The sequence below is a fragment of the Dryobates pubescens genome, chromosome 8, assembly GCF_014839835.1.
Source record: "Dryobates pubescens isolate bDryPub1 chromosome 8, bDryPub1.pri, whole genome shotgun sequence".
Lineage (NCBI taxonomy): Eukaryota > Metazoa > Chordata > Aves > Piciformes > Picidae > Dryobates > Dryobates pubescens.
In genome coordinates, this window is record NC_071619.1 from 6,024,035 (window position 1) to 6,039,196 (window position 15,162).

The window sequence follows — 15,162 nt, forward strand, 5'->3', positions numbered from 1 at the left end:
GATAGGATCAAAAATCATCATCTAGCTGTGCTCCCCAAGTACTTAGCCCTGCTGTTTGGAAACAACAACCTGAAGCTGGAGTGTGTCCAGAGAAGGGTCACGAGGACAATCAGAGGGCTGGAGCACCTCTTATGAAGACAGACTGAGAGAGTTGGGGTTCTTCTGTTTGGAGAAGAGAGAGCTCCAGGGAGACCTTATTGTGGCCTTCCAGTATCTGAAGGGGACCTACAAGAAAGCTGGGGAGGGACTTCTTAGGATGTTTGTTAGTGATAGGACTAGGGGGAAATGGAGGAGGGGAGATTTAGATTAGATGTTAGGAAGAAGTTCTTCCCCATGAGGCTGGTGAGATGCTAGAGCAGGTTGCCCAGGGAGGTGGTGGAAGCCTCATCCCTGGAGGTTTTTAAGGCCAGGCTGGATGTGGCTCTGGGCAACCTGCTGTAGTGTGAGGTGTCCCTGCCCATGGCAAGGAGGGTTTGAACTAGCTGATCCTTGAGGTCCCTTCCAACCCTAACAATTCTGTGAATCCTTATGCACAGATCTTGGATTTGGTGGTATTTGCAAGCAGCCATTTGGCAGACAGGTCTGTCTTTCAGGCTGAGAGAGCACAGCTATACATGCAGAGGAAGGGTTCCTATGGCACAGTAGTGTTGAATACTCAGTCCTGGAGCAAGCCAGTTTGATAACTGGAGCTGTTGGGTAACAAATATATAACCCAAAGCTAGCAGTTTACTTGTCTAGCTGACTGTAAAAGAGGAAATCAGCACTGCTATTTTTCTCTGCCTCCCTCCCTGCTCTATTTTAAGGGGTTTTAAAATAGTGGTATGATTGGGATTTTGTTGTTGCAGTTGTTTTTAGGCTGTTTTGCATTAAACCACAGTGGGTCTGTGCCAGATTTCTGCAAGATTTTTGCATGCCTAAGTGTAACTGGTGTACTAGAAGAGTGCTGCTGAACAAGTTGCTCTTCTCTAATGGATATAAATATGCTGTTAGGTGTGTTTGTTCTGCTCCGGTGGATGCCCTAGAGTCAGGAAGCCCTTTGGCCTTCATATTTGGCGAGGCTGTTGACCACACAGCCACCCACTGATCTCAGTGGAGCTTCTCTAAGGCCTCAAGTGAAGCACCTCACAGAATCACAGAATGTTAGGGGCTGGGAGGGACCTCAAAAGATCATCCAGTCCAACCCCACTGCCAGAGCAGGATCACCTAGAGCAGGTCACCCAGGAACACATCCAGGCAGGTTTTGCATATCTCCAGAGAGGGAGACTCCACACCCCCCCTGGGCAGCCTGTTCCAATGTTCTGTCACTCTTTCAGTGAGAAAAAAATAATTTTCCTCATGTTTCCATGGAACTTCCTATGCCTCACTGACTAAAAGGCTGACTCCTTTCTGGTTTGAATGCCTTTGGGCTTCTGAAGAAGTTTCTATTTAAAAACAATCCCACGCACGTGGAACAAGGAGAAGCAGCAGATGAGCGTCTGCGAGCTCCAGCCAGAATGCTGGGGTCTGACATAAGGCAGGTCTAGCAGGCACAGCCATTCCTGGTAGGGAGTGACTAGTGAGTCCTTCAGTACTGCCCTGTGCCCTCCAACCTGCCATCCAGTTATGCCTCTGAAGAGGGAGAGGGCTTGAAGCCAGGTGTGAATGCTCGGTGAGGTTTGTTAAGCTGTGGTCTGCAGCGTGGCAGAAGTGTTTGTGAGGCTGTGCTGTGAAAGCAGCTGGCTAAAAAGGCTCTGAACATTATTAGAGCTGAACTTTATTTTAACTCTAGCTGGTGCCTGGCACAGGCTAGAGGACGAAGGTAAGAATCCCTTCTATCAGCTCTGAGTAAAAGCAGCCTATGGCCAAGTCATGGGCTGCAGAAAACAAATGTTGGTGCTGGTCGGCCTGAACCTGCCTTGTAGGTCTGTAAGTTTCCTGGAAACTCTGGGCTCGGAGCTGTGACCTGTTAATGCTGCAAGGGGCTTGTGCTAATCAGCTGCTTGGGCTTCACCGTGGTGATTAGATTGTCAGAGAAGTATTGATTAGATGGACTCTGAAAAACCCTTCCAGAGAAGGATGTGGAAAGTATCTTCAGCTGTAAAATGAAGTGAGAAATCAGAAGGAGCTGCTGTCAGCTTGTCAGGGGCTTAACAGCAGGAGTGACACAGGCTGCTGGCAGTCAGGCTTGCCGTGCCCTTTCCGCTTGCCAGGTGTCTGGTATGAGCCAAGGGCTCAATCAGCCACTGGATGAATCTTGCATAAGGGGGCAAGACTCTTCTGCCTTGGGGGTGGAAAGAGGACCGTGCTAGGGGTGACATTGTTGCCCACAGCTTTACACCTGCTCCCAGGCTGCTCAAGCAGCTCCTGACTCGCTGCAGGTCACCCCTCAGCCTTCTGAGGCAGAACAAGGAGTCTGTGTTTTCCATGGGAATGCCACGCTGCGACCTGCAGCGTGCTGGGAGGTGGTTGCGCAGTTCCCACATCCTGCATGTTGTGGAGACAAGAGTTCCTTGGGTGAGGCAGGACAGCTGGCAGCAAAACCCCTGTGTGACTCCAGGTAAACCTTCTCCCACCATCCACAGCCCCTTGTTTCACTTGGCTTTCATCAGACATTTTTGGGTTTTAGAAAGACCCGGCTGGAGCCAAGCAGGCATTTTCCATCAGCAGGGACTGGCAGATGGAATCTTGTGCTCTATAAACCAATCTGGACAAGCAAGCAGCCATTGATCTGGGTATCCATGACCCTGGATGCTGTGCTCTGAAGCCCTCATGGCTCTTCTCGGGCTGTATGCAACCCTGATACCGAATGCATCAAGGTGGGCTGCTGGCAGGGCACAACTACCTCACTGGTGCTTAAAGATGTAGGGGCATTGATAAACCAGGGCCTGAGCAAACACAGCTTGGATCAAGCTGCATTTTGCTCCTAAGGCAGGTGAAGTCCTTGGAGAGGAGATGTGAGAGATCTGGCAGCCAGCCTGTAGCACGAGGCTCGCAGATTACATTTTATTTTGTTACCTGAATTACGTCAAAACCATTTCCCTCTCTCCGGCTTTCCTTGCAGTCTTCCAAGGCTGCTTGTTGACGCTGAAAGACCAGTCAGCTATTGCAAAATGATTTGACCTTGTCTGGGTGGGTGACAGAGCCCAGACCTTGTGGGTGCTGGGCACCCTGTAGTGCCAAATCCACTGCAGGGTGTCTCTCATTAAAGACAGCGTTCAGGCAACCACGAGCTACGCTGAGGCGCGGCGGTGGATGAGCTCCCTCCCGTCGTGTCGAAGGAGAGTGTGATTTAGCTCTCCTTGGCTTTGGCAGTAGCTGAAACAATAGCAATGTCCCCAAAGGCCAGGGCATGCAAGCCAGCAGTGGCTCTCTGGAGAGCAATAAATGGAGGCACTTACGTTTAATTAATTGTGTATCGCAGCAAACACCGGAAAAGGACCAAACCAACCAAGGCAGGGACTTCACTGCTGAGGGCTGGGGGAGGCCTCTGCCAAGAAAGCAGCCTTGGATCCGAGAGCGAGGAAGCGAGGCTCTTCCAAAGGGTGACTCAGAGCAGCCTCACAGGCTCCTGCTCTGGCATCCCAGCCCCACAGTGCTGGACTGGGGCATGGAGGAGCAGCTCCTGGCCAGGCACTGTGCTCTGTGCAGACACCTTGTGACTAGTGAGGAGCCTGTCTCAGACACAGCTGCCAGGTCAGCTGGGATCCTGATCCCTCATGCATAATGTATATATATGTGTGTGTGTGTGTGTGTATATACACACTTATATAACGGTGTCCAGCTCTGGGCCCCTTAGTTTAGGAAAGATGTTGAGTTGCTGGAATGTGTCCAGAGAAGAGCAACAAAGCTGGGGAGGGGTTTGGAGCACAGCCCTGTGAGGAGAGGCTGAGGGAGCTGGGGTTGCTTAGCCTGGAGAAGAGGAGGCTCAGGGGAGACCTTATTGCTGTCTACAACTACCTGAAGGGAGGTTGTAGCCAGCTGGGGGTTGGTCTCTTCTCCCAGGTAGCCAGCACCAGAACAAGAGGACACAGTCTCAAGCTGCACCAGGGGAGGTTTAGGCTGAGATGTTAGGAAAAAGTTCTTCACAGAAAGCAAGATTGGCCATTGGAATGTGCTGCCCAGGGAGGTGGTGGAGTCACCATCACTGGAGATTTTAGGAAGAGACTGGATGGGGTGCTTGGTGCCATGGTTTAGTTGATTAGATGGTGTTGGGTGATAGGTTGGACTTGATGATCTCAAATGTCTTTTCCAACCTGGTCTGGTCTGGTCTAGTCTATTCTATTCTACTCTAGTCTATATTTTCCAACTGAGTTGGTCTGGCAAATTTAAGTTTGGGGGGGCTGGGAAATTTCAACCCACCACATTACATATAAATATACATATAAATAAAAAAGATTCTTATAGTTCCTTAGATTTGTTTCAGTCTTCTGACCACCAAGAACTTCATCTACACAGCAGGACAGGAATGTCACAGTATCACAGTATCACAGTATCACAGTATAACCAAGGCTGGAAGAGACCCCAAGGATCATCAAGTCCAACCTGTTCCAACAGACCTCACAACTAGACCATGGCACCAAGTGCCATGTCCAATCTCCAAAGATCCTTCTCCTCTCTTACCAACCCATCAGCTCAGACAAACCCATGACTGGGTTCATGGACAGCTGGAGTACTGAAGGCAGGACTGGAAAAGGAGCCAGTCTTCTCTGGAGATGCATCAGACCTGACTTTGCAGCTTAGGCTGTGAAGGCAACCAGAAAAGCCAGCTTGTGTAGTCAGGAAGATAAAGCAGACCCAGCAATCAGCTTTTTGCTTGTGGGACTTTCCTACCTCCAGTTTGCCCACAACGTGAGGAATTGGGCTGGCCTGTGAGATGTTTGAGCCAGGTCTGAACAAAGACTTTATTTCATGAGAACACCATGCTTAAAAAACATCTCCCTGGCTCAGGCTGGGTTTGTGCCCTTGGTGGGTTTCAGAGGAAGGCAGGCTTGGGCTGGGCATCATTAATTACAGTTTCAGGAAAATGGACTCATAGGGTGTGCAAAACCTCTGAGAAGAAGTGGTGTGAGCAGCCTCTGTGTGTGCTCTCCACCACCCAGAGCTGCCTCCAGCCCACTGCTCCTGTGGGCACCCCAGGCTGGGAGAGAGCTGGCTGTCCAAAATGATTGATCTGGAGGGGAGGAGAAGGGTCTGAGAACTTGGTAACTCAAGAAGGGTTAAGATATTGGCGGGGGGGGAGGTGATTTTAAAAGGTTGTCCCAGCACAAGAGCAAACCCCACTTGCTTTTGGAGTGTCACAGCCTCTCCTGCCCTCTGCAGAACAAACTCAGGGCGCTGCAAGCCTAGATCTGGAGCACAGCTGCCAGCATGATCTTAACTTGTCCTTGTTCAACCCTGGTGCATCAAAACATGCACTTTTGAGTGGATATATGTGAAAAAAAGGAGCAGAAGGGTCTGGCTTTTTTTGGAAACGTGGCACAGAAATGGCCTGCACAATTGTATTTACTTTGGAGGTTCCTTTTGGGAAGCAGCTCCCTGCACTGGGCTGTCTGTCAGCTCCCAACCCCATTGCTTTTCCCCTCTTTCTTCTTTATGCTTCTGGGACTTTGCTCTCTGCACAAGAGCCAGCGCCTCCAACTCCTGCCAGACCTCACTCAGCTGCATGGTTACTCACACTGCCTTTCCACTGAGGAGCACAGAGACCATTCTCTGAGCTAAACCTTCTGCTTCCACTACCACTCACTCACAGAGTAGTTGCTGGGACAGTTTTTTCCCCATTTCTTCCTAGTGCTGATGAGAAGAACTCATAAGGGCAGCATGCTGCTTGTGTTCCCAGGTTGCTGCAGGCCAAGAGTTTGGCACATTTACTCTGTGTCAAGTGTGGCACAGGTCACTCTTGCCCCCAGCACACGGGGCTGTCCTGGGAGCTGGCACCAGGTTTCTTGGGGCTGGGTGCTGCAGCTGTGGCAGCTGAGAGCCAGGAGCATCAGGGCAAAGAGTACAGAAATAGCAATACATGGGCAGGGGGAGAGAAATACTGCCATCCCTGGTGGTGTTTAAAAGATGTGTAGATGTGGTGCTCAGTGATGTGGCTTAGTGGCTGTGCTGAGTTAATGGTTCAGCTCAATGATCTTTAAAGGTCTTTCCCAACCTAAACACTTCTATGATTCCATAAACAGAAAGGTACAGATTCTAACTCAAGGCCTTTATGAGATTTCTTATGGGTTGGGAGGAGAAAAAGATTGGGTTTGGGGAGGTGATTGCTTTGTTTGTGTTTTACACAAAGCACAGCCAAGAAATGGAACAGGTAAGCTTAGAAACCAGAACTGTGTACTGGCAAACCATACCAGTCTGATTTGACTGTCAGCTCTTACAACAAAGGGCAAATTTTGTTGTAAGACTATTGGGGATGAAAAATGTGAGGATCTGTACAAGTCTGCCAAGAGCCCTGCACTATTGTTGGGGGAAGCTGGAGGCACCTTGAAAGCAGAACTGCCAGGAGTAAGGAATGGTCTTTGCTAAACAGCCCAGGGAGAAATACAACCTGCTGGGAAAGTGTGCATCCAGAGCTGGACAACCAAAATGTGACACTGCAGCTGTGGTTGCAGTGACAAAAGCCACTCAAAAGTACCTAGTTATCCTCCAAAGTGTGCTTGAAATCCCTTAGCACAGCTGCTGACAAAGGTCTGAAAATGTTTAGTGCCAAGCATGTGTGCCTGTCATGCTGGGTAGTGCCAAACATGTATGCCTGTCATGCTGGGTAATGCCACATCATTGTCCCTTGATGCTACAGCTTTCCTGTCTGTGGCCCTCTGTTGTCCCATACAAGTGTTAGACCAGAAGCGCTTGAGGACCAGGACCGTTGGGTTTTGCCTGTGCAGAACCAACACAAATGGTTCCTGATCCATGCCTGGATCTTCTAGGAGCTGCTGTCCAAAGGAAAACTGTAAAGATTTAATGTAGTACAAGGACAACTTTAATCCATGTGAAAATTAAAGGGAAGAGACATTGTGTGAGCAAGGGAAGAACTGTAAAAGAACTTCTGCGCAGCTGGGATTTGCAAGGTGCACAAAAGGGGAAGCAGAGCATGCAGCTAGCAAGGGGCCATGTCTGCCAAGATGCCCCAGCTGCAGTGCCAAGAAAATCAAACCTGCAGCCAAGGAAAACACCATTAAAAACGGTGCAATGGCATCACCTAAGTGCTGCTAGTGGAATCACAGAATGGTTTGGGTTGGAAGGGACATGAAAGATCATCTAGTTCCAATCCCCCACCCATGGACAGCCTCCCCCCATGTGCAGGGACACCTTCCACTAGGCCAGCTTGCTCAAGGCTTCATCCAGCCTAGTCTTGAACACCTCCAGGGAAGGGGCATCCACAACTTCCCTGGGCAACCTGTTCCAGTGTCTCATTCTCCCCCACTGCAATTCCTCCACCTGAGTGAAAGCCTCAGGGGTGGGAGCTCCCCAGCCACTTACCAGATGGCATGCAGAAAGATCAAGAAGGAAAACACTGACAGCAGTCACTTGTGCAAGAGGGATGCAGAGCTCACAACTGACAGGCAAAAGGAGTGACACAAAAATAGAATAGAATAGAATTAACCAGGTTGGAAAAGACCTTTGAGATCATCAAGTCCAACCTATCACCCAACACCATCTAATCAACTAAACCATGGCACCAAGTGCCTCATCCAGTCTCTTCCTAAACACCTTCAGTGATGGTGACTCCACCACCTCCCTGGGCAGCACATTCCAGTGGCCAATCTCTGTCTCTGGGAAGAATTTCTTCCTAACATCCAGCCTAAAACTTCCCTGGTGCAGCTTGAGACTGTGTCCTCTTGTTCTGCTGCTGGTTGCCTGGGAGAAGAGACCAACCCCCACCTGGCTACAACCTCCCTTCAGGTAGTTGTAGACAGCAATAAGGTCTCCCCTGAGCCTCCTCTTCTCCAGGCTAAACAATCCCAGTTCCCTCAGCCTCTCCTCACAGGGCTTGTGCTCAAGGCCTCTCACCAGAAATGAATGCACAATACAAGATCCTCACATCAAAATCCTCCTCTTAATGCAGTCAGGACCTACAGGACTCAGTACTGCTAGGGCTCAAATACAAATATCCTGTCCACTGAGAACCCCCTCAGACAGGGGAGGAGATATCATCTGGTGTTTTCAAACCCAGCTCTCACTTGCTATATCCTCAGGGGCACCTGGGTGGCTACTGGCCTTACCCTTGGACTTGGGGGTGGGCTCATTAGAGGCTGTTTGTGGCAGACCCCAGTCTGGACCTGCAGCACTGACCTTGCCCCACACCCAAGCAGGAAGTCAAAGAGGCTCTCAGCAAAGACATTTCAGCATGAGCCTGTAAGCAGGCTCAAAGACAGGTTTATTCACACCCTGCCCTGTTCTCCTCTCCCCCTCCCTCCCCCTTAGAATGCCTCTTTGCCTGCAGCTTTGGTACCTGCTGGTCTGCAGGCGAGAAGGGAGAAGGAGCACCCAGAGGCTACAGAAAATACCCAAGAACAAAAGATTAATTCTAATGTCCCAGCTCCAAGCAAGCTTGGCCATTAGCTTCAGGAAGTCTTCATCATTTATGCAGAGGAGGAAGCAGATGGAAATTACAGAATTAATTTGATCTGAAGAGATTGTGTTGTGCAAAAACATGTGTCAAGCCTCATTACTCAAGTTTGCAGGAGGCACAAGGACAGGGGAAGCCACATGTGGTGTGGAAGCAAGAGCACGCTGGGTGCCAACCAGTGGCATCAGCTCAACTGTCCCTTTTCTCAAGTGAAAGCCCCAGGTCAGCTCTGGATAGGGCTGTGGTGTGACCCAGCTAGGTGGGCTGGTGGTGGGCAGGGAGCCACCCCTTCCCCATCTCTGAGAGCTGAAACAAAGAGAGGATCCAAAAGGGCACTTCTGAGCCTCTCTGGGGATAGAGATCCCACATGGGAGCTGAGTCCCACAGAAGGTGCCAGTCTCCTCTTTCCAAGGTCCTATAGGCCATGTGTGTCTGCTCAGCTGCTTGTGCTGCATTTAACAGCACAGGCAGAGATGCAAGCCCTGCTTCTCACTTCTTTTCTTTGCACAGTAGGAGTAAAACCACTAAGTGACAGCTATGGTGACAGCTTTAACTATCTGTCGTGGAGCTGGGGCTTTGCAGCACTCTGGGTTTTGTGCAGAAGTTGGCAGAGGCTGCAACAGGCAATGCTGTGCTCCCCTCACTTCATAATTGCTCTTAAACAGAGTCCAAGGATCATTTAGTCTGATCTCTGTTCCCCATGCTGCAGACACTGACCCTGGTGGCTTTTTAAAGGGATGTATCCTTTGTATACCTTTTGCTAGATTTACTTGTGGGTCCTTGCAGCCAGAAAGTCCACCTGGTAGTATAGCTGGCATTTTAGACCTTTTCAAAGGCAAACACTGCAGCAGAGACACCAGAGAGAGCTGCAAATTACCAACCATTCAAGGCTGCCACCGAGTTGGCAGCTAATTCTACTCTTGATGTACACTAAATCCTTCTGTAGGGGATATTGATGGCTTGAGAGAGAAAGAGTTCCTTCAAACTTTCCCATATTCCCAAAAGCCAGACAGTGTGTCTTGATGTGTGACAAACAGACACAGGACCTCTCCATGACACCTTGATGTCATCTCTTCACACTCTGCCTCAGCCATGCTCTCCCTTTCCTCGTGCAAGGAGCTGCCTTATTGTAACAGCCAGCCCTCCAGCGAGAAGAGGCTTTGCTGCCTGTCTGAGAGGTGTTAGACATAGGAAATGTGAAGAAAATTCCTGGGCTCATCCACCAGGTCAGTTCCACTTGGCAAATTCATGTTATGTGAAGTGTTGTCTCTGCTCTGGTGTGGGCAGAGGAGGCAGACTCAGTGGTTTTCATTGTCAAGTGGAAGGACATTCAGACCAGGGTGGAAGTCACCCTTGTGTTCAGTTCTGGGTCCCTCACTGCAGGAAGGATATGAAGGTTCTGGAGCATGTTCAGAGAAGGGTAATGAGGCTGAAGAAGGGCCTGGAGCACATGGCCTATGAGGACCATTTGAGGGAGTTGTTGGCACTGTTCAATCTGCAGAAGAGGAAGCTGAGGGGAGACCTCTTGGCTCTCTGCAACTACCTAAGGGGAGGCTGGATCAAGGAGGATACCAGCAGCTTCTCCTTGGTGTCAAGCAGCAGGACCAGAGGAAATGGTTTCAAGCTGCACCAGGGCAGGTTTAGGCTGGATGCTAGGAAATATTTCTTGACACAGAGGGTTCTCAAACGTTGGAATGGTCTGCCCAGGGCAGTGCTGGAGTCACCATCCCTGGAGGTGTTTAAGCACTGTGTAGATCTGGTGCTTAGGGACATGGTTTAGTACTGGCCCCTCAGTGCTGGGTCAGAGGCTGGACTGGATGACCTTTGAGGTCTCTTCCAACTGGATGCTTTCTGCAATTCTCCTCTCACCTCAGGCTGTGGTCCCACAAGTGTTCAAAAAAGAGCAGTGTTGAGATGCTCAGGTGTCTTCTCCCCTTTGGGAGAGCATGGTGAACGGTGCAAAGGGGGTTAGTGAGCATGGGTAGCCTCTCAAGCCGCTCTTACCTGAGCACCTGGCTCTCAAAGCAGAAGCATTTTGTAAAGTGCAGCCACTGCTTGAAGTGGCCCCACAGGCACTTTCAGATAGCCATCATTGTAGTCTTGAAGCAGTTGAACAGTTATTAGAACAAGTGCATGATAAAAGCCTTTCCACTCCCATCCCTCCCAGAGCCACTTTTGGATCCCATGGTTTCTTTCTTGTTTAAAATGATTCAGCTGTAGGCTCTCAGATAGTCTCCGTCTGGTTAAAAATAGTTGCTTGCCTCATATGGCTTTAGCATGGTCCTGTCAACTGTAAAATGTTCCACCTTCCAAAAAAGTAGAGTGAAAAATGAAATTGAGCTTTCACACATCATTAGTCTCCACAGTTAGACCTCCAGGGTTCATTCCAAACCCATCAGAAGGAGGAGAGATGAGCTGAGAGGGTGGGCAAGCAAGATGCTTGTGCTGGTGCCTAGCACCCTGCAGGTCTTTGGGAAGCTTTGTCCCCTACACAAAAGCAGCTAGGCTGATGGCTCACCCATTTCCCAAAACAAAACACTACTTGATTTGCAAGAAACATTTATTTGGGTTTCTGGAATGTAAGAAGAGCTTAGTCACTGCAGGCTGATATCTTCTGATGTCAGTTAGGGGAACATGCTCCAGCAGGGAACCAGTATAACCCAGTTAGCTGAGCCACATTCCACAGCCAAACCATAGCTGTGGGGCAGGAGAGCGTGAGAGCCCATCAGCCAGCTCACAGCTCTTGTGCTCTGTGGGCATGTGGAGCAGAGATGGGCTTGCAGACTGTGACATGCTGTCCTGAACGCCACATATTTGGCTGGGGGGAAGGGAAATTTGATTGCAGAAGTGGACAGATGGTGCAGGTGGGTTAGTTCACTTGACTCCCTGTATCACCTGAAGCTTGAGAGTCTGCATTCAGGCCCAGCTGCTGGAGGGTGTGTGGTGGGACCTGTCTGTCACAGCAGTGTCACAGGGTGGTGGTAGTGAGGCACAGCAGCTCTTTAGAACTGCTTAGTTCTTAGAACTGCTTTGTTCTTCGCTCTGAAAAGTGCTTCAGGTCCAGCGTGCAGGGAGCCAGGGGAGGTTTAGATTGGTTATCAGGAAAAAATTATTTACTGGCAACAGGCTGCCCAGGGAGGTGGTGGAGTCACCAGCCCTGTAAATGCTAAATAAAGGGTGTAGATGTGGCACTCTGGGACATGGTGAGATGGCCAGGATGTTAGGGGTTGGAAGGGACCTCCGAAGATCATCAAGTCCAACCCCCCTGCCAGAGCAGGACCATAGAATCTAGCACAGGTCACACAGGAACACATCCAGATGGGTCTTGAAAGTCTCCAGAGACTCCACAACCTCTCTGGGGAGCCTGTTCCAGTGCTCTGTGACCCTCACAGTGAAGAAGTTCCTCATCATGCTGAGGTGGAACCTCCTGTGCTGTAGTTTATATCCATTACCCTTTGTCCTACCACAGGGTGCAAGTGAGCAGAGGGTTGACAGCTGAGCTTGATGATCTTGGAGGTATTTTCCAGCCAAAACAATTCTATGATATCTCTGCAGTGGCCACAGCCAGCTCCTGATGCTCTTGTCTGAGGAAGGAAGCACAACCCAGAGGGAAGCTCTACACTACAGTTTGCCCTGTGGTCCCAGGTTAGAGAAAAAGAGATACTTTCAGTCAAGAGATGAAGCCCTGATCACGGCTTCTCCCATCTCCTGAGCAGCAAGCAGCCCTGGGGGTGTTTACCTGTTGTCAGTGCCAAAGAACTTCAGAGAAACCAGAGCAGATGTAGAAGATACAGAGGTAGAAGTATCTGTTGCACACTTCACATCATCAGAAGTTGGCTTTAGAGGCTGTGTGACAAACTGCTGGGTAATATCTGCAACAATTCACTTTCCCCCTATGAGTTACATTTGCAGTGCATGCTGAGCCACTCTCTGCTCTTTTCCTCAAGGTGATGTGCTAAGCCCTGCTTCCTGGACCGTGGCAGTCCTCTATGGCTGGAACATATTCAAGCTGCAGATGGCAGCTGTGGGAATCACAGGGACTCTGCATTGCTGAGCACCACAGCCAAATCCTGGCCAGCATCAGTGGGGCAGGAGCTGACCACAGAGTCAGACCTCCCACAGAGATCTATGTGAGCCAAATGCTGCAGCTTGCCGATGCGCTGCTGTCAGCACCTTTCTCTGCCCCCAGGCAGTGCTCCCTGGAGCTGCTGCTGTATTTATGATGTCCTGAGGCATACCTGTGCCACCACCACATCACCTCATATGGATACCTGCATCATAAGCATTTAGAATCATAAAACTGTTAGGGTTGGAAGGGACCTCAAGGACCACCTAGTTCCAACCCACCTGCCATGGGCAGGGACACATCACACTACATCAGGTTGCTCAGAGCCATATCCAGCCTGGCCTTAAAAACCTCCAGGGATGAGGCTTCTACCACCTCCCATGGCAACCTGTTCCAGTGTCTCACCACCCTCATGGGGAAGAACTTCTTCCTAACATCCAACCTGAATCTACCCACTTCTAGTTTTCCCCCTAGTCCTATCACTCCCTGACACCCTAAAAAGTCCATCACCAGCTTTCTCGGAGCCCCTTTTAAGATGCTGGAAGGCCACTAAAAGTTCTTCTCAGAGCCTTCTCTTCTCCAAACTGAACAGCCCCACCTCTCTCAGTCTGTCTCCATAGGAGAGGAGCTTCAGCCTTCTGCTTATCCTCATGGCCTTTCTCTGGACACATCCCAGCCCAGCCAGATCCTTCTTGTAACAGGGGCTTCAGAATTTGCTCTGGGTCACTCTTGATAAGACAATGGATGAACCTAAAAATTAATTACTGCTAGAGAAGTTACTGCTACAGAAAATGAGTGCTTTGAAAGAGTGCAGAAAGGGTCCAGATTTTCTCCCTTTGGATGCCTGCTTGTGCACCACACCCCAGGAAATAGCTGTGATTATGGGAAAGGACACTTTCACAGACCAACAATTTTAATGCTCACCAGGCCTCCTGCCATTTTTTATTTCCATTTACAAGTTTATGTATTTTATGATAAAGTGTGAAGTGTGGCTCTTGAGCATGGATTTTACAGTTTCCATAATATTTTTTCCTATCCAGAGACATTTTCTTTTGATCTCATGGGGCATGAATCAACTTGTAGCTGAGGCCACTGGAGTCCTTCCAGTGACCTTCCTGGAGCCTGCTAACTGGGCAGCTGAGGCCTGATGTGTTGTAGGTGTGAATTAGCAGGACCTGAGCTGCTCAGGGCAGCTCAGAAGAGCAGGTCAGTCAAAGAAATCACCAAACCTAGATCAGGAAATTACCCTGACAACATTCAGCATGCTCAGTGAAAAAACCCTGAAGTCCCTGCCCCAGCAATGCCCATGCTGCAGCACCACAAGCCCTGCTGGATGTGTTGGCAGCAGTGGGTGTGCAGCCCTGCAAGACCTCCTGAGTTTGCCCATCCAAAGCAAGTCCTAAATCCCTTAATCTCACAAGGCTGCAGGAATCAGTGTGAGCTACAGGACTCATTTGGCCAAGATGCTTGAGTGGGGAAAACATGACCCTGGGCTGCCTGGATTATGCAGGCCAGGTCCTGCACCCTCACAGAAGTGGCAGCCCTGGGGACCCCACTTTGCTGCTTGGTAGTGCTGCCTGTATGATGATGCACAATTGCACAGCAGAGCTGGGACCGTGCTCTAGCACCACATCTCATGGAGACATCTAAACTTGCAAAGGTGCTTGCCATGAAGGACCCCCAGTGCAAATGTGGTATCCCGCACGAATCCAGACATGTACCCATCCAGTGTGCATGATTATTTCCCTGCCAAAGGACTATTTCACAGGATCACAGGATGTTAGAGGTTGGAAGGGACCTCTAGAGATCATTGAGTCCAACCCCCCTGCCAGAGTCTAGCACAGGCCACACAGGAACACATCCAGATGGGTCTCGAAAGTCTCCAGAGTAGGAGACTCCACAACCTCTCTGTGCTCTGTGACCCTCACAGTGAAGAAGTTCCTCCTCATGTTGAGGTGGAACCTCCTGTGCTGTAGTTTATATCCATTGCCCTTTGTCCTATCACAGAGTGCCACTGAGTCACTGAGGAGTCATTTATCTTTTTTTTTGGGGTAGGAACAAGTTTCCATAGGGAAATGCCAGGTTCCCCAATTCAGCAAAATTCTGGCAGTTAGCCTCAGCTCAGAAAGGTGTCCCTGCTCAGCAAGGCAAAGAGCACACCCAGACTCTGGAAAACATGCCAGACCCCAAACAAGCAGCAAACAGGTCAGTCCCACAGAGCAGCTTGTTGAGCATCCTGACTGTTTGCATAGCTTACTCACACCTCCACAGCTCTGTTATTGAGGAAGAGTTAGGAGCTGCGTTGCTGCCAGGGTGCTCAGCACACAGCGTTTCTGTGGTTGCCTGGAAAGCCCTCGGTGCTGTCAGTAAATGACATTGTATCACACACTATCACAGTATATTAGAGGTTGGAAGGGACCTCCAGAGATCATCCAGTCCAACTCCCCTGCCAAAGCAGGATCACTTAGGGTAATCCACACAGGAATGCATCCAGGTGGGTTTGGAAAGTCTCCAGAGAAGGAGACTCCACAACCCCCCTGGGCAGCCTGCT

General features: G+C 49.9%; 1 protein-coding gene across 1 annotated transcript in view; it reads right to left on the bottom strand.

The window, feature by feature from the left end:
* Positions 1–7,388: 7,388 nt before the first annotated feature.
* The window catches only part of ADRB1 (adrenoceptor beta 1), a 30,479-nt gene continuing 22,705 nt past the window's right edge, over positions 7,389–15,162 (bottom strand). The window contains exon 3 of the mRNA XM_054163675.1: positions 7,389–7,531. Within this exon, the coding sequence (XP_054019650.1) occupies positions 7,500–7,531 (32 nt within the window). The 3' untranslated portion in view covers positions 7,389–7,499. The remainder of the gene's footprint in view (positions 7,532–15,162) is intronic.